This window comes from Gobio gobio, assembly GCF_949357685.1.
Source record: "Gobio gobio genome assembly, chromosome: 11".
Classification (NCBI taxonomy): domain Eukaryota; kingdom Metazoa; phylum Chordata; class Actinopteri; order Cypriniformes; family Gobionidae; genus Gobio; species Gobio gobio.
In genome coordinates, this window is record NC_137104.1 from 8903468 (window position 1) to 8923895 (window position 20428).

At 35.0% G+C, this 20428-nt stretch overlaps 1 protein-coding gene across 1 annotated transcript in view; it reads right to left on the reverse strand.

Moving 5' to 3' along the window:
- Positions 1 to 401: 401 nt before the first annotated feature.
- ppp1r9a (protein phosphatase 1, regulatory subunit 9A) overlaps positions 402 to 20428 on the reverse strand; it is a gene marked incomplete at its 5' end in the record, with an annotated part of 81302 nt that continues 61275 nt past the window's right edge. Inside the window, 9 exons of the mRNA XM_079829735.1 lie at positions 402 to 682; positions 3145 to 3327; positions 7569 to 7688; positions 11817 to 11865; positions 12634 to 12693; positions 14887 to 14938; positions 15149 to 15203; positions 16249 to 16295; positions 19830 to 19977. Of these exons, the coding sequence (XP_079685861.1) occupies positions 488 to 682; positions 3145 to 3327; positions 7569 to 7688; positions 11817 to 11865; positions 12634 to 12693; positions 14887 to 14938; positions 15149 to 15203; positions 16249 to 16295; positions 19830 to 19977 (909 nt within the window). The 3' untranslated portion in view covers positions 402 to 487. The remainder of the gene's footprint in view (positions 683 to 3144; positions 3328 to 7568; positions 7689 to 11816; positions 11866 to 12633; positions 12694 to 14886; positions 14939 to 15148; positions 15204 to 16248; positions 16296 to 19829; positions 19978 to 20428) is intronic.

A 20428-nucleotide genomic window follows, 5' to 3' on the forward strand; every position in this document is an offset into this window, starting at 1 on the left:
CGACAGCAACACCGTCCATCACTATGACCTGTGCTTTGTCGTACTAAAAGCGTTCCGATTTCCTTGAACAAACTATCCTTGTTTTGATAGAAAAAAATGGCACGTTAGACATATTCATATTTAGGATTTCTGCATATGTACATTGTCTAAAGGTGCTTGTAATGCAGAGTTATTAACTGCCATGGATGAGTTATGAGCTGATATGCTCTGGTTAACACACACATATTCTCCATATGCAAATAAATAGATACAACACAGAAAAAAAAAAAAAAAAAAGCAGTGATCATTCTGCTAAAACGAGAAAAAAACCTGAATATTGTTCAGTAAAAAGAAAAAAATCCATATCTGGACATTTTGGTTTCAATTCATCCAATGGCAGCTCAATAGCAATAAGCCCCTTTTGCAATGAACTTCCGAGTCTCTTGAATTGCTGAACTCATCTGTACTTTGATAATGGTGAGATAGTAGTGAAAGTTAAAAAGTACTGTCACTCAGTAGCGCCCTCTCCTGGTCCGGAGGAGTTGCTATTTTTCTGGACCCGTTTCTGAACCTGCTCCAGTTCCTTCTTGCGCTGTTTCTCCATTTTTTCGCGGTTTCGGCGAGCTTTTTCCATCAACAGCTTCAGATCCTTCAGCTTCTTCTTAATCAGAGCCCGATCCTGAGAGGACTCTACGCCCAGAGCCTGCCAAAAACACATGGCAAAACACACTTACGATATGTTCAGATGCTAATCTCTCAATTATATTTTTCTCATCACAGGGAAAGCAGATGGGACATTTTAGCATGTGGCTGGAAGCAGACATTTTGATACATCAAAACAACACATAACCATTTATTGCACACATTAATGGACTTCATTACTTAAAGGGATAGTTCACCCAAAAATTTTACCGTAATTATGTCCAAATATCTTCCCTTTTTTACTGCAGAACAAAGAAATGTATACAGGTTTGGAACAACTGGAGGGTTAGGTTAGAAATTAGGACATCATTTTCATTTTTGGGTGAACTATCCCTTTAAAAAACGAACATATAAAAATAAATGAAATAAACGTAAACAAAATGAATCAAAGCTTCTGTTAATCTTAAAAATGTAGATATACCTAAATGAGTAGATACTTTAATAATGCAATGCATAATATGACAAATCTAAATATTTGTTTCATTTATTTGTGAAATATATGACTCTAAAAGTGTATAAATAAAATGCTGTCTGCTCATTCATTTTTTACCAAGTTTGTCCTAAATACTAATTTAGTTAAAAGACCAATTTCAATATGCACTTTATTGATGATGCATACTATATTTAGGCAAGCAGATGAACCCAGAATATAAACGCATGCGCAGATGCTCATTAAGCGTCATAAATGCTGCTCTTGCTTAACCATCTAGCACATTGTGTTCATATTCTGGGCTAATCTGTTTGCCTATATATAGTATGCATCATCAATAAGGTGTAAGCTGAATTTATCTTTTAATATCCCTGTTTTATAACATTTAAGGCACAGTATGTAAGTTTCGCCGCTAGAGGTTGCTTATTCAGAACAGCAAAGGAGTAGCTTGATGACGCTGTGAATGAGCGCGGAATCATTGGGGTGTTTTCGTCTTCACCTCCACAGGCGATGGAAAGCAATCCGACGGGATTCAGGCAGAAATCATGTTCATAGGTGAGCTAACGTATTAAAGTTTTATTAATGTTACTGTGGTATGAAGCAGGGCCGGGTCGGGAGCCTGGGACATTTTACCTTGCTGTTTTTTTTATGCTTATATTTGTATATATATATATATATATACAAATATAAGCATAAAAAAAACAGCAAGGTAAAATGTCCCAGGCTCCCGACCCGGCCCTGCTTCATACCACAGTATGAAGTATATATATATATAGAAGTATATATATATATAGACATATATATACACAGTATATATATATATATATATATATATATATATATATATATATATATATATATATATATATATATATATATATATATATATATAGTTGTTTAAGCAAATTGTATGATTAAAGATTAATGTCTGCCTCCTTCTTCTCTGAATTTCAACTTTGTTACAGTTGCGTTTGATCACTTAAATTCACATTCACAAATTCACAGCAAGTGCTGAATTACCACTCATACAGGTCACTTTATTTGACAAATTAATGTGCACTCTTAGAAAAAATAGGTGCAAAAGCTGTCTGTGACGGAACCCTTTCAAAAGTTACACCTTTGTACCTAAAGAGTGCATATTAGTACCTCAAAGGTACATATTGGTACCAAAAGTGTACATATTAGAACCTTTTTAAAGGGCATCGTCCCAGTGAAAGCTTTTGTACCTTTTTTCTGAGAGTATTTTTTTCCCTTTATTTCAATCATACTAAAATACTTTTGTGTGTGTTGAAAGTTATGTTATAACGTTACTCTGTGTGTGTTCACTCCGTGGCTGGTATGAGACACTTGTTGCACACTGCAGTAAGCTAGATCGATATTAGAATATCATATTAATAAAAGCTGGATGACTTGTGTTGCTAAATGGCATGCATTAAATTTTAAAACATGTATGGTGGAGAAAATGCTGTATTAATGTTACTACAAATGAAGATCTTTCTGATTATGCTATGTTAGACATCTGTCTAATAAAACACATAATATATAAAAATGTATTTGGTTTTTCCGTGGTTTCTACGGAAATCGAGGATAACGCGGATATGCCGTCATTTACAGGCGACGAAATGACACTTAAAATAGCAGATTTCTCTGGATTTAAACATTGTTGGAAACATTTGGAATAGTGCAAGTACGCAAGTCAACAAAATATATAACATTATTCTAGTGGTTTTTGAAAATTTTAATCCAAAAAACTTACATATTGTGCCTTTAAAGGCCCATTTTAGAATGTCCTACTATTTTAATCACTGCCATACTGCAGCAGGTGATGTGTTTGGATCACAAGTATCCAAAATTTACATTTTGTTCACAAATTTTTGTTTTTCTTCTTTTGAGAGGTGATCTAAATATTTATGGCTTGAAACAGATGGATAACTGCATGGAACTGAATGGATGTTTTGCCCTCCAGGTCTCCGAGCCAATCACTGAAAGCTATGAATAACAGACTAAATTATCCCAGCAGTTGTGTTCCTCACCTTGAGTGCTGTGCTGTCCAGCTTCAGTAACTGCTCTCCATCCACATTCTTGGCAGTAAAAAGAGAGACGTATTGTTCCAGGTTCAGTCCCATGAGCCAACATGACACCTGTTGACATGTCCATTCAGTCACACTGCGGTTCTGCAACTGATACGGCTTCGGTGGCGGACCGTCATCTAGAATCTGAAACACACACACAAACTCATGGCACTGGCTGGACAAGGTCACATAGTCATCAGCATTGATTAATCAGTTATGTGGCTTCCATGAATTTTACATACATTTCTAGAAAACAGTTAATATACTTTGAGGAAACAAATGGAAAAAAAATTTCATTAATAAAGAAAACTATTGTTTGGGTCACAAATTACCTGCAATGAATGCCAAAACTAGATTAAATATAAGTGCTTTAAAGGGTTAGTTCACCCAAAAATGAAAATTAGCCCATGATTTACTCACCCTCATCCTAGGTGTATATGACATTCTTCTTTCAGACGAATAAAATTAATCATATTTAATTTAAAAAGTCTTGGCTCTTCCAAGCTTTATAATGGCAGTGAATTGTTTCGTTTTTTGAAGTCCATAAAAGTGCATCTATCCGTCATATAACTTCTCCACACGGCTCCGGGGGGTTAATAAAGGACTTCTGAAGTGAAGCGATGCAGTTGTGTTAGAAAAATATCCATATTTAAAACTTTATAAAGTAAAATATCTAGCTTCCACCAGATCGCCTTCCGTATTCAACTTACGGAAAAAGTGTAGCGCCTCTCGCAGTTCAAAATGCTTACGCTACGTCTGACGACATTGCACACCAGTTACGTTTTTTTCCGATCTTCACTTCAGAAGGCCTTTTTAACCCCCGGAGCCGTGTAGAGCAGTTATATGATGGATAGATGCACTTTTATGGACTTCAAAAACGACATAACCAATCACTGCCATTATAAAGCTTGGAAGAGCCAGGACATTTTTTTATATAACTCAGATTGTATTTGTCTGAAAGAAGAATGTAATATACACCTAGGATGACTTGAGGGTGAATAAATCATGGGTTAGTTTTCATTTTTGGGTGAACTATCCCTTTAAGTGGGAAGAAGAGCCATGCTGGGACTCACCTCATCTTCAATCATATCCACACTCTAATAAACGCAGCATAAATAACAAGAGAAGCACTCAGAGTCAGAAAAAAGCCTTTGCTGATCATAGTATACACTCTCACAGCAGAACATTTGAGCATGCAAGTGATGCTTTAGGGCAGGGGTTTTCAATCTTTTAGATGCCACGGACCCCCAAATATGATCATCCCTGTGTGAGGGACCCCCCCAAAAATTTAAAAGGCATCTGTCATTTATAAACACACAATTTATACACAGAAAAAATTATATTGTAAATCTAAAATTTGTTTCAGTTACATTATTATATATTTTGTTGTATGTATTGTCACATGTATTATTTTTTATTTAGCTTTAATATTTTTTTTTAAATTTATATTAATCAAAATGTATAACTTTTTAATGAATAACTAATAATTTTTTTTTTTTTATTTATTTATTTTTTTTTTATTTAGATCTAATTTATTGCTTTACTCTTTTATTTTAATATTATTATTTAATTAATTAATTAATTAATTTATTTATTTATTACAGTTTTTCTCTAGACTTTTCCACGGACACTCCCTTGCGGCCCCCATTTAAAAAAACACCTGTTTTAGGGTGTGTTCACACTTGGCATGTTTGGTTTGAATAAAACAAACTCAGGTGCGATTGCTCTGTTAGTGCGGTTCATTTGAATAAGTGTGAACGCTGCCATCCGAACCCTGGTCCACATCAAGCAAGCAGAGCGAGACCCTTAAAAAGATGGCTCTCGGTCCGCTTTCAAACGAACTCTGGTGCGGTTCGAATGAAATGTGAACACAACACAGACCAAAGACATGTAAACGAACCAAAAACAGGACGTGATGTCACAAGATGTGATCCTAAAAAGGACAGAATGCTCCTGTTTTTTCTCATCATAGTCGTGATGTTTCCCATCACAGTTCGGTACAGGCATCAGAACCGCGTCTCCACGCAGCAGATCTTCGTTTGTGTGTGTGACGGAGGGATTCCTGACGCTGTTTTGACTCCTTTACACATTTTATAAGCTCTTCAAGAGTTCTCAGCTGGTCAAAATACCATCATATGTAGCTACACACATACAGTAGGTGCGTTTACATGGAGCACTGTAATCGGTTTAAAAGTCCAATCCGAATGAAAATGCTCCATATAAACACCTCAATCGGAATAAAAATGGCCAAACCGAATGAAATTGTAATCGGTTTGAGAGGGGTGGGATAAACCTTCGCAGTTGAAGCCTCGTTTGTCCGAGGCTTCAACTGCGCCTGACAGAAGAATTTATTTTTCTGAGGTGATTCTTACACTTTACAACAAATAATGAATAGCTTTTATAAAACTGTATAAGTCCTGGTGGCCGTTGAGAGTTGCCATTTCAACGGGGAACATTCAAGGTGCTGGAGAAGACGTGTTGACATTTCTCTGTTTCTCGGAGCCTAAGTTAGATATAAACAAAAAGTTCAACAACTGCTTCTACTTTAATTACTTTTGTTAATATTTATACCTTTGTGATTATGGTATCTTTCCTTAATCATCTGAAATATCTATGCGTTTAGTAGCCTAGTCTTGCTGAGCACGTCTTGAATGCTTTCATTCATGTTTCACCATACATCCTATGTTTTTATTAATAATTTGGGTACATTTTATTGTTAATTTTGTGTTTTTCAAAATAAATGAATAGAATTCATTTTGATTCCGCATTCATTCATAGCTGTTGAAATAGCCATTGTATAGGATATACATTAGTTTCAACTACGGCATGTCCGCCCACAGAAAAATAAATAAATATAAAAATTACCAACACAGAACTATTGATCCACGATACTAACGTTACGAATCTGATGCGGCAGACAAACTGTGTGCGCATGTCACAAGATGATTCTGACTGAAAATCAGCACATGTAAACACCAGATCGGTTTAGATAACGGGCCTGTACCATGATGGTAGTTTAACAAACTCAGGGTTACAGGATTAGTTTCGAGTTGACAAAACCAAACCAATCTATTCAGGCTTTGTTGGTCCCATGATGCTGATCATCAGCTTTCTCTGTCAACTCAGGCTTTGATCCTGAGTTTAGGAGTTTAGCTGTGACATCAGCAGTGAACAGCCAATCACAGGCTGTGGATCAGTGAAACTGAGATTCACTTCTCACGAGAGAAGCAACAAAATTGATTTCTCTCTTCTGCAGAATATTACATGATTGAAAATATTAAGAATTTAAATTTACACAGGAAGAAGAAAAGAGCTGTCTATGAAAGTGGACAACTTTAAGAAAAATCTTACTTAGTCAGTGCAAGTAAAAGTTAGTTTAGTTGATATATAGAGAGAATTTAACATTTAAGCTCACATGTAGTAATTTTTATAGCTTAGTTTAGTTGATATATAGAGAGAATTTAACATTTAAGCTCACATGTATTTATTTTTATAGCTTTATTTATTGATTTTAAAGCTTATTTGTATGGCCTTTATATAGGCTATTTATATTAATATTAATTTTGAACTATGTGCCTATTAATGATTGATGAACTAAAATGATACATGTGTAATTGCTTAAGGGTAATTACATAAATGATATCTAAGTCATTCATTTAAAGTCCCTGTAAAGTCAAAACAAATCTCAGAATTGCCTTTACAGGGACTTTAAAAACCATTTGATATGATACCTTTAATTTGGAGTAGAAACAGGGGGAGTGATTTCATTGCATTAGAGGTGTGTAACTTTGCTCACAGCTGATTGGTCTAATTTCAGTTTGAGATCTATTATCCAGAACATAACCTGGCCTGGAGCAGGTTAGCCGTGGAGCGTAAGTTACTATGGAGATGAACACTGATAAAAGCCAAACCACTTTAATGGCACAAACTAAGCTTAAACATATCTGGCTAGCCAGCTAAACCGGCTTCATGGTATAGGCCCAACGTCTCATATAAACAGTCCACCGAATCTTTCAATCGGAATGACAAAAAAAGTGAGCATGTAAACGTGGCTAGTAAGCGCATTTATCCCAGCACACAGCATTGATTTGGATGTTCAATAATCTATGACACCCCCCCCCCCCCAAAAAAAAATACAATATTTCTTTCGGTTCAGTGTTAAAAATGCCAGTGTGAACGCTAAGAAAACGAGGACTAAATGTATAATTATAATTTTTTTCAGACCAAAATAACCAAGCGAACCAAACTGAAAATGTGAACACCATAATTCAGTTCAATTACAAAAGAAAGTCAGAGGTTTGAAGCGACGTGAGGTAAATATTGACAGAATTTTCATTGCTGTATCTCTTTAAACAGAGACATCAGGTTAATTGTACAAACATCACCTCATCTGAGGAGAGCGTTAGTGTTTGCGATCGGCCAGACACCTTAACGTCGGTCAGGACACCGCTGATCTCTGTGGAGCTCGTGCTGCTGAGGCTGAGGTCATCAGGGACGCCGGGACCCTGAAGAGAGACAGACAGAGATACACCTGATAGACACAATTGTTATCTGATTGACACATTTACCCTTGTACCATGTTGATTGGCGTGAATTGTTTCTCCATTACTTGAGAGGTAATTAGTTTGCCTTCATTCTGATTGCTTTATTGATTATGACAAAGGATCATCAGTGTAATTAATGTTGATTGACAGTTAAACCAATTAAGCCTCTTCAAATTATTGTGACAACCCGACAAAATGCTTTGAGTACATTGATACTGTCACTCAAATCATGATTGGGATCATTTGTTACGGTGTAATTGATTTGTAATTGACAGCATTTTAAAGGGGTCCTATTAAGCTTTTTTTACATTTTCACCTGTCTTTAGAGTGTAATGTTGCAGTTTGAGCATGAAAAATGTCTGCAGTTACAAAGCACAAAGTCTATATCAGTGTCACTGTTCCTGAGCTCCTGAAACGCCTCTATTGTAGTCTTGACTTTTCTTCCCGGGAACAAATGCGTCACAATATTCCTCATTTATGTAATTCCCGCCCCAAGGCATACGCAAAATTAGGGCTGAGGCCTGGTTGAGCTAGTTAGTAGGGTGTTATAAATAGGGCGTGACATTTCCCAAACACGCTCGAAGCACTTGACCAATCACAACACACTGGTCCAGCGACCAATCAGAGCACATTGTGCTTTTCGGAAGGAGCGGCTTCATAGAGACAGGAACTTAACAGAGCGTTGCTGACAGACTGAGAAGAGAGGAGCTGCAACAGTAATGTGTTTTTCAAAATTCCAGCGTAAAAAACCTGCAACAGTAGACCCCAAAAACAAAATCAAGACTTTGATAAAGGTTCACTGAATGCGTTATTTAACCTCTTAACTGTCACCATCCCGTTTTTTTTCGTATAATATATTTTAGTAATTATCATAAATTAGGTATCATTCGAAAGCTTACGAACTCAAAATGTATCCTGTGAAAGCAGTTTTGAAATCGGAGGTTGTATTACCATGGAAACGGTACTTTAAATTCCTCTTGCGGGATCCTCCCCTAGTGGGCGGTGTCATGTTTCATAGCATTTATTTTAATTACTTTATAATCAAAATCTTTTTTAATCTTGACAAAACGCATAGCGTCGGAAAGGTCTGAGTCTCAAGGTTCCATATTTGGTGACCGTTTTGTGACGGAAGTGATATCTGGACAGAAATTTACAGAAAAATGCATTAAAAAAAACAATAAATGGAATGTGGATGACTCACGGTGGCTATTTTTGGTATTACGCCTAAACAAAATGGGAACTTTAATTTTTGTGATATCAACTTCAAATTTGGAATACAACTTGGTTAGAAATATGGCTTTGATTTTATAGTAATTTTAGAGTAAAATGTTTTTTTGTAAAATATATATTTTACATAAAATAAAAAATATTTAGTACAGTATTTTTCATTTACAGTAAATTTAAACTTCCATAACTTTTTCATACTTTAATATTTGAAATTGCTTTCATGTCAGCAATAATCTGCAGAGTGTCTTCTTTAAAACAAGACTGGGGTCTATATTCCAAAGCATTCTTGAATTACAGCCCTTTATGTTTGGATAGTGCATTTTCATGTCTATTCTCAAAAAGAAGGGTGACAGTTGAGGGGTTAACTGAACGCACTCAGGCAAAGTCTTTCCACATGTGTAATGAACTAACATGATGCATTTGAATATGATTCAGATATTCTGAACACAAGGTAACAGGTTCGATAATCAAATGGCATTTTGTTGCATACTTCGTTTGCTGGTCACTTTCTGTGGGCTAAAAAAATGTTGCTGAAAAGCTTCAAAACTCAGAGTTAGTGCTTGTATCTCAGCGTGTGTCAACATAATTTTTTTGAAGAAGCACACTCTCGTCCCTGTAGAGACTCTCCAGACAGATGAGATGGACATGTTTACCAGCCTGGTAGTCTCCAAAATCTCAACGCCTGTGAGAGAGATTCTGACCTGATTATTAAAATGCACTGAATATTTTAGACTATTCGTTGGCACAGAAGTGATTCCTTCAAAGCTAATTTAATGCCTAGACTCAGCATGGGTAGCTGGCCATAGTTTTTCTCCTGTCCTTCAGACCTTTGCACAAAGCATTAATGCCAGATTTAATTTATCCCAGGAGCACAGCCTGAGCAAGGTCACTTTTTGTGAGGTTCAAGAAGAAGAAGAAAAGAAAAGCATGAGTCAGAGTGCATGCAGCTGAATTAAATCCCCCAGTTTCAGGTCCAAAACAGTCCAATTAAATGTGTGAATCTCTATAATAATTAAGCAAATAAAACAGTAATGTCTACAGCTAAAAGCAAAGAAACATTTTTGTATCCAATTAGCCTTGGATCTGAACAAACAAGACGTGATACAGTACCACGTAATATGAATAGGAGAAGAAGTGTGGCCAGGAAAGAGAATTCTGTTAAATGGAAATGCAACAAACCAAAGGGAGATTATGTCACTAAACAAGCTGTAGGCATTCATTATTTGATACAAATTATTATAGTTTCTTTTAAACCAGCTAATAAAGCCACAATATGTAATTTTTCAACGTAGAGGTCGCTTATTCAAAACAAAGGCGTAGCTTGATGACGCCTGGATTTTGTGGAGCTTTTATTATGCGTATTATTCTCATGCGTATGTGTGGTAACGCAGCGCTGTTTTATCAGATTACACAAATTTGAGTGTGTTGAAAGTTATGTTATAATGCTACTGTTCGCTCGGCACTACTATGAGACACTTGTTGCACACGGCAGTAAGCTAGACCCATATTAGCCATGGGAAAACATGGTACTCGCGGTAAATCAAGAAAACCAGAACTGAACAATAAGACGAACTTTGTTGAGTTATGTAACAATGATTCGTTTTCTGTCAATTAATGTCTCCAAACAGTTGCTCACCTGTCTAATAAAACACATAATATATTAAGGCGTCTTTGGTGTTTCCACGGTTTCTACAAAATAAAATGGAAATCGAGGGTAACGCGGATATGATGTCATTGATAGGCGACGCACGGACACGGTCCGTGTCCTGGTTAAAATTGCTTATTTCTCTGGATTTAAACATTCTTGGAAACATTTGGGATAATGTAAGTACACAAGTCAACAAAATATATAAGACTGTTTTAGTGTTTTTTGGATATTTTAAAGGGGTACTTCGCTGGAAAGATGAATGTGTATTTAAATTGAGTCATTTATGTAGTAGAAATGTAAAATTATTTTAGAAGTTGTTGTCTTCTAGACTGAGAAAAGCCAGAAAATGTATTTTTGGCTCATGTGGATGAAAGACAACAACTCCCAGAATGCAGTTGCTTCCCTGCTCTACGAGGCCACTCCCAAGCCAAGGCTACCGGTTATCTCTTGCCCACCGCGGTACTGCCCCCACCGTCGTGTTCATTTTTATAGTAATAAAATAATTTTGTTCAGTTAGAGAACAGACACTACAATTAAAAACTGAACGTGTCTGTTCAATACAGCACGAGCCGAACGAGAGTCGCAGCACAAACACAGCAGGAGTCAGATTTCATTCATCACGAGAGCGAAGGGCTGAGCTGAGCTAAGCACGACATTCATTCACGACACGTGTCCAGTCTGGCATGTTTTCAGTTCACAAACTGATACAAAAGCTTAATGCTAAATCGCTGAAATAACACTTTAATCCAAAAATATTACATATTGTGCCTTTAATAAAAACATACACAACATATATATATATATGCACACACTACCGCTCAAAAGTTCAAAATGTTTTTGAAAGAAGTAAAAATTAATTAAAACAGTAATACTCTGAAATATTTTATAATAAATATTATTACTGCCAATATAACTGTTTTCTGTTTTAATATATTTTAAAATGTAATTTATTCCTGTGATGCAAAGCTAAATTTTCAACATCATTACTCCAGTCTTCAGTGTCTTCAGGATGAATAGAAAGTTCAAAAGGACAGCATTTATTTAAAAAAATAGAAATCTTTTGTAATATTATAGATCATATATAAATCACTGAAGAATTTTATTCCTCTTTAATGACCCCTAACTATTAAACGTGTGTGTGTGTGTGTTATACATACATATATATACACAATATATGTGCGTGTGTGTAAGTGTCTGTGTGACTTTTCTCTCACCTTGCTCTTGCATCTTTCAGGGCTGTTCTCTGCTGAAGGCCCTGTGGAGCTGAAGATAAATGACTGGTTATTGATGCATGAACAATGAACACACTGGTACACGGCACAGATCATACTCACAGGCCAGAGATGCATTTATAACACTGCTGCTTTAAAGACTTAACGTTCAGCTTTAGCCTTCATTTATTAATTTTTTTACTTGCATTATTAAAAAGTCAATTGTAAATCACGGTTGGAATCCAGGGACTGTTACACTGTGGGATACGACCATTCTGCATTTATTCTCAGAGGAAATAAAAACCTTCATTTAGCCGTGCTACTGCGGAGCAATTCTTAATCATTGATTAAGCAATTCTTTGAATCAGTGAAGATTCATTCAAATGCAAAATGTGTGTGTACGTCCTGTAGTCTGGCACAGCTGAGACGCCCAACCCAGCCTATATGAATTACGTGCTGCTCAGGAATAATTAAATAAAGAGAAAAAAAAAGATAGCTTGCACATTAAATCCAAGCTGAAAAACCAAAAGGTGCATAAAAAGTGCTCAGTGAAAGAGAAGAAAAGTTTTCCAGTTCCTTTTTCATCAGTCTCCAAGGACACATGGGCACACTTTGGCCTCTTTAATTGAGTGTGGAAGCTATTTTCCCTCTTTTTCATCTTGCAGTTCAGAAGACCTCAGTTTTAAGGCACACCTGGGCATTCCTGAGAGTTTAGCTACAAAGCATTTATTCTGACTCTGCTATCAAAAAGATCTCTGAAATCCTGCTATTTCATAAGTTGTCAGGCATTTATATTAGTTATGTATGTGGGGCTATTTACCTTTTACCAGGAGATCCTTTTGGATTCTGCTCTTTCCCATTGCTTTTCCTCAGAGAAGATCTGAAAATATTACCAGAAGCCTGTTACATTTCCCAACAACAGACAAAATGTCCATCAGTAATATGTATACAGGTCCTTTTATAATCTACACTACCATATATATATATATATATATATATATATATATATATATATATATATATATATATATATATATATATATATATATATATATATATATATATATATATATATATATATATATATATATATATATATATATATATATATATATATATATATATATATATATATATATCACTTCATATATATATATATATATATTTTTTAAAGAAATTAATACTTTTATTCACCAAGGATGCATTAAATTGATCAAAAGTGACAGTACAGACATTTATAATGTTACAAAAATGTCTTTCTATTGATCTATTTCTATTTAAATTTAAGCAGCACAACATTGATAATAATAATAAATGTTTCTTGAGCAGCAAATCAGCATATTAGAATGATTTCTGAAGGATCATGTGACACTGAAGACTGGAGTTAATTCAAGAAGGAATGAATGCAAAAAAGACAGAAGGCTGATGTCTTTTTGCAATTGCATAACGCTATAGGGGAGAGCAGGGCACAACCTAACACAATTTTTTTTTTGATCAAGTTTTTTTTTTTACTGTTTTCAAATTATACAGAAATAACAAAGATATACAAAGCTCAACTCCCCATCCCCCAAACACCAGACATAAACATAAAGATACTATACATGATCAGGCGTCCATAAAGAAATAGTAATAATAAATAAACAACATGAAGTAAGTATGAATAATATTCCCCTCCCTCTTTCTTTTACAATGTCATATTATCTGTTTTTATTCCCTCCACAAAATTTAAAAAAGGTTGCCAGATATTATAAAATGCCCCAGTAGACCCTCTGACTGTATACCTAATTTTCTCCAGCTTAAGATGGTACATGATTTCCCTTATCCATTGACTAAATGTAGGTGGAAAAGGGTATTTCCATTTAATCAGTATCAGTATCAGTCTTCTAGCCAAAAGAGCACAATATAGCCAATATTTTACTTTTAGTAAAACTAGTATTTTCATGGGCCACACCAAACAATTCAATAAATGGAGATGGCTCTACTACCTCTCCAAATAGCCTAGATATTAGTCCAGAACATGTAAAGTTTTGGACATATCCAAAACATATGCAGTAGTGTTGCGTGGAATCACATGTGGAATCTATGTTAGCTTTAATCTTAGAAAGTCTGACTTTAGACCAATGCAAATGGTGTACAATTTAAAACTGTATTACAGTTTGTCCTTAGGCAAATGGACAACCCAAAGCTTTTTGACTGTCTCAGTTTGTGTAAATCCACTTGTGGTTCAGAGTATTTATTTTTTCCCCACATTAATTTCACACAAGTCTAGTACAATTAGTTTGTTTTGTTTCATTAATACAGTGTATACTTTTTTCTTGATTTACCCCGAAAGAATGAAAGTAAAATGTGACAACATGCCCCATAGGTAGGGTACATTGTAACATGACCAAATGGCAGCTTAAAATGTTATCTGATACAATAAAAAAAAAAGTCCAAGACAAACCAAATTATTTTGTCAATAAAATACAATTATTAACTTTTTCAAATAAAATAATGGCATTTTTGAACCATTAAAAATAAACTACTTTTTGAGTTTGACAACAAACACACCTCAAAACACAGCTATACAGCATAGTTAAAAAATAAAAATAATAATTCATCATTTCTGAACATAAAAGTATAGAATATAATAGCATAGTTCTAATAGGGTCTCATTGTAATGCAGTGTGACAACATGCCCCACCTGCGCAACTGGGATTTAACCCCGGCTCGTGTCTTCTGCTGGTTAGATCAGCATTAAAGAACTAGCTCAACTGTTAAATAACAGATATAAGATTAAAAGAATATCAGATTTGTTTTATTTTAAATAAACACAAAAGAGATGAAAAATTAACTTAAGTAAGAAATGTATTTTTGCTATGGTTAAATAAATGTTCAGTGATATCTACCAGATTTTTACATTTTGGCGCTATTTTTTCTCTAAATAATGTTGATATGGCAACTAGTAAATACACTAAGCTTCGTCATCCTGGCATGTGTGGAAAGTGTTAAACCATGTGTGTTACAACTAACCCCGCTCTCCCCTACTGCGTCTTTCTTCAAATTTACAAAGGAACAATTAGCATCAACATACCCCAAGTCTAGTATTTTCTTGCCAGGTTTCTCATCTCGACTTGCTGAAGAGCCTGTAGAAAAAACAGGCATTAAGAGACAATCAGCATTCAACAAGACACAACATTTACTGTACAGAGGCAATATTCATTACTTCAGCTGTTTCTGTTATGTTATCTTTTCTTTTGGGACTTCTTTCTTTATTATGTCTCTCAGGCCTTAAGCATAATTCATTAGGCCTGTAATAGAGCCCTCATCAGGTATTAATGGTTTGGTGCGTTTACCCTCATTATCAGCCTCTGTGGCACCAGACACTCTGGAGGACTGAGACCCAGAGCCCTACAGACAGAAACGAGAGAGAGAGAGAGAGAGAGAGAGAGAGAGAGAGAGAGAGAGAGAGAGAGAGAGAGAGAGAAGAGAGAGAGAGAGAGAGAGAGAGAGAGAGAGAGAGAGAGAGAGAGAGAGAGAGAGAGAGGTTAACATCAGAGAAAGAAAGCTCTTCGCAACAATAAGCTGTTTCCTGTCTGTTGAACTTCCTTTTCTTTCTCTGCAGTCTGTTTCTTTTACAAACACCTACAACAGCTAAACACAGTGTGACTTTTGAATCTGGGAGTGAATACCCTGTTTTCTCAGGTAACCTAAAAATATACTAAATAGGTAGAAATTGACCCTTCAGTAACAATACTTTGTAACTTGATATCACATACAAGAATGACAATGTGTACAATAACATTTTGTGATCCTATCTCTCCCAAGAACAGCTGAAAATAACAACAACTGTGTGCCAACCATACAACAGCAATGCATTCATTGTTAAAGAGGACCTATTATGCCCTTTTACAAAGTCTTGATTTAGTTTCTAGAGTCTAGGAATAGGGTTTCATGCTTGAATGTTCAAAAAACACCTTTCACATATTTGACATTGTTGCGCCTCCTTTCTTCCCAGTCTGTCCGTAACACTTGGTTTAGTTCCTGTCTCTATGAAGCCCCTCCTTCTGAAAAGCACAATGTGCTCTGATTGGTCGGAATAGGTTAAGTGTGTTGTGATTGGCCAACCGCTTCAAGCATGTTTGGGAAATGTCATGTCCTTTACCATAACTCAACCAGACCCCGCCCCTTTTAAAACGCAAGACTTTGTGCTTTGTAACTTTGCAGTCCTTTTTCATGCTCAAACATCAACATCACACACTAAAACAGTTAAAGCATAATAGGTATTCTGGAGTATTTTGTAACCATAGACCTGACATATTCTAAACATAATCATGAATTGTTTAAATTGAACACATACTCATGAATGGTTAAATATAAGATTAGAATTGACTTCCACTCTTTGGCTTAAATGCCTGAATGAGAGGTGTTTGGTGTGTGTGAACGTGAGTCTCACCCTCTCGTCTCTCTCAGTTCCACTGGCTCCCGTCAGCTCGTCCAATTCTACCACACAAAACAGATCCATAATATAATATAATATAATATAATATAATATAATATAATATAATATAATATAATATAATATAATATAATATAATATAATATAATTAATATAATATAATATAATATAATATAATATAATATAATATAATATAATATAATATAATATAATATAATATAATATAATATAATATAATATAATACAGAACAGCAACAAAACAGCAAAACAGAACAGATTTTATGAAATTATGGCTTTCTTTGCTCTATATTTACTGGAAAAAGTATTTGAACCCTTGGCTTTACCATTTCTGCATGAGTTGGTCATAATAATGTACACTACCGTTCAAAAGTTTGGGGTCAATAATATATATATTTAAAAAAAAAAATTTATTCATCAAGGATCCATTAAATGGATCAGAAGTGACAATAAAATACCTTTATAATATTACATACAATTTCAATATCAAATAAATGCTGTTTAGTAGAATTATCTACTAAAAAATGTAGTACTGTTTCCGCAAAAGTTTTAAGCAGCACAACTGTTTTCAACATTGATAATAATAATAAATGTTTCTTGAGCAGCAAATCATCATATCAGAAGGATTTCTGAAGGATCATGTGACACTGAAGACTGGAGTAATGATGCTGAACATTCAGCTTTGCATCACAGGAATAAATTACATTTTAAAATATAGTAAAATATATTTTTGTAGTTATCAAATACATGCAGCCTTTATGAGCATAAAAGACTTATTTCAAAAAATTAAAAAATCTTACCGACACCAAACGTATAAACGATAGTGTAAGCGATCAACAACAATAGATAAACACAGTCTGCTTAAACAAGTAACACACACACTGACATGTTCTTGACTGAACACACCATGTACACATTCACAGTGCAGTGTGGAAAAAGTTTGTGAATCCCTCCAGTAGCTCATAATATATCTCTAAAAGCTCAATCGGAGCCCAAACAATGCGAAACACTTCAAAATAAGAAAATACGCCTTCTTGACTGGCCCAGTCAGAGCTCGGACCTTAACCCGACTGAGATGCTTTGGCACGACCTCAAGAGAGCGCTGCACACCAGACATCCCAAGAACTGTAGCTAAAATCAAAGAGGAATTGGGTAAAAAATCCTCCTGACCACAGTTCTGGCCTGATCTGCAATTATGGGAAAGATTTGGTAGACGTTTAGTGCTACCAAAGGCGGGACAGACAGTACTTTTTTCAACATCCTTTTCCACCCTGTACTGAAGATTTATTTTACATAGCGTGTTTAATACATACATCACTCAAATGTTTGGGGTCAGTAAGATTAGTTTTTTTTTGTTGTTGAAAGAAATGAATACTTTTATTTAGCAACGAAGCATTAAACTGATTAAAAGTGACAATAAAGACATTTATAATATTACAAAAGATTTCTAGTTCAAATAAATACTGTTCTTTTGAACTTTTTATTTAAAGAAAAAAAAGCATGATTTCCACAAAAATATTAAGCAGCACAACTGTTTCCAACATTGATACAACCGTAATAATAATGATAAATGTTTCTTGAGCAGCAAATCAGCATATTACAATGATTTCTGAAGGATCATGTGACACTGAAGACTGGAGTAATGATGCTGAAAAAATTAGATTTGATCAAATAATTGCAGCCTTGGTGAGCATAAGAGACTTGCGTAACACTTTACTTAAAGCCTTTGTGTATAATGCAGCTTGTAAAGCATTGTATGTATTCATAATTGTAACCACAGTTATAGTACATTATAATACACTTTTAGAAAGTATAATGCATCAAAACACAACAAGCAAGTTGTAACAAGGAACCTGTGAATATTATAAAGCATTTTAACTATGTTTATTATTATTATTATTTATGAAAAGATACAATGCATTATACCATACATTATGAATACATTTATAATGCATTACACATAAAGATTTACATTTAATGCATTACATTCAATGAAGAACCTTCTTTCAAAAACTTCTTTAAAAAATCTTATTGACCCCAAAATTTTGAACGATAGTGTACATGAAATCATACCATTATTTGTGTGTTCAAAGCACACTGTGTTTGTCTATTGTGATTTTGTTTGAAAATCAGATTAAATTTTATCAGGGATTTTCATACTTTTTTTCTTTTTTACTTGTTCCTACAATTGTAGTTATCATTGTAGTATTTTAACATGGAAAAAATTGCATTAAAGCTACACTGTGTGATATTTTCCCCCATCTAGTGGTGAAAAGGTATATGACCATCCAGTGAATTTTAGTTTCTGTTCCTCTCAATTCCGATTTCGTTTTAACTCCTACAGTGGCCGATTTAGTCCAAGATTAACATGGCTTCCAGTTCGACCTCGTCCACATTCGACACGGTGCCATCGAGTGTTAAAACGCGAAAGGCGAAGCTTGAATTTACGGGTATGTCCCTCTTTGGCTAATGTACTTTCACGATGGAGGGGCAACATGGCGACCCGCATTCGAACCCCTCACCCGTATGTATTTTCAATGGCATATTATACATTTACGAGAATACTTTATTACTTGAAAGAAGTAAATATACATTAATGAGCACATATATTTTTGAAAGAACCAAGTGTTTTTAGCTAAGAATAAATTAAAAAAGTTACACAGTGTAGCTTTAAGCAAAAAAGAACACAAATGTGGACGCCACAATCAAATATCGGGAACTTTGGCTGATGAGAACACATAATCCTACAACAGACTGGCAAGTTTGTTTATATGTTAGATTGTCCTGTAGTGCTGTTTATGGATATTTTAAATGAAATGGGCTCTTGCTATAAACAGGGCTGAGAGGTTTCCTGCAGAAGAGCCTTTTAGTAGACTGAAGTGTCCCTGTGGCCGCACTTCCTCATAATCTGCCTCATTCAGTCACAATGCATCCAATCAGCTTTCCAGCACTGTCCGCTCTAATCACAGTGATCATAGCCGATTCAGAATAGGCAGATTTGAAGAATAGGCCATTACAATTGAGTGTGTGAGGTGTGAAGCATCAAGCGCCTGAGATGAGCAGTGCTGCTTTAATTTCATTACCAAATCTCAGTTGTGTGCAGATGCAAGGTCAGACTTTAGAGCGAGAGAGAGAGAGAGAGAGAGAGAGAGAGAGAGAGAGAGAGAGAGAGAGAGACAGAGAGAGAGAGAGAGTGTGTGTGCAAGGGCCACAGAGCAAAATGAGATACTGTTACATAACAGGCAGAAAGTGGTGTTTGACTGCACATCTTTCTGATAAGCACAGCTTTAATAGAGTCTGATAAAATAATCTGTCCTGTGTATTAATTGTTTCCTCTCAGATTATGATGAGGCCCATCTGTTACCTGGATGGTGCTTGCCCAACACTATATACGCTATTAATAGTTTTAGTGCAGATAAATGACCTGCTGTATTTGATAATGTGTGTCCTGCTATGTGAGTGTTTAAATGAGGTCTGGTTTGAGGACACTTGTCAAACAGAAGACTGATGATCATTTTGCTGTTCATTAGTGTGTGTGTATGTGTGTGTTTGTGACTCACCCGCTCCAGTGACGCTTGTCCTTGGACACTGTAAGGCCGTCAGTCTCTCAGTCAGCTGTGCTCGGCTCTCAGCGCTGTTGTTGTTATTGTTTACCTGGATGCCATTTTGCTTCATCAGTGTCATCAGCTCTGACTCCAGTGTAACAATCTATACAAAAGCACACATGCAATAGTTTTTATACACAATAGATATGGGACATAAGACTGTTATGCTCACCAAGGCTGCATTTATTTGATGACAATACAGTGAAAAAATTTAATATTGTGAAATATTATTACAATTTAAAATAACTGTAATATAATATTCTACTTTCATTGCTGTTTTGGCGCTCAAGCAACATTTCTTATTACTATTACAGTTGAAAACATTTGTCCTGCTTAATATTACTGGGTTTTTTTTTTCAGGATTATTTGAAGAATAGGAAGTTAAAAACAAAATGTATTTAAGTATATAATACCCTCATATGAAAAAAAAACGTATTTTAAAGATGGATATTATAAGCATAAAAATATATCAAACAATGATAAAAGTATGTCCTGTGATATAAATAATTTTATAGAAAATCTCTGATACTTATTGTCCAAACATATTGTCAGAC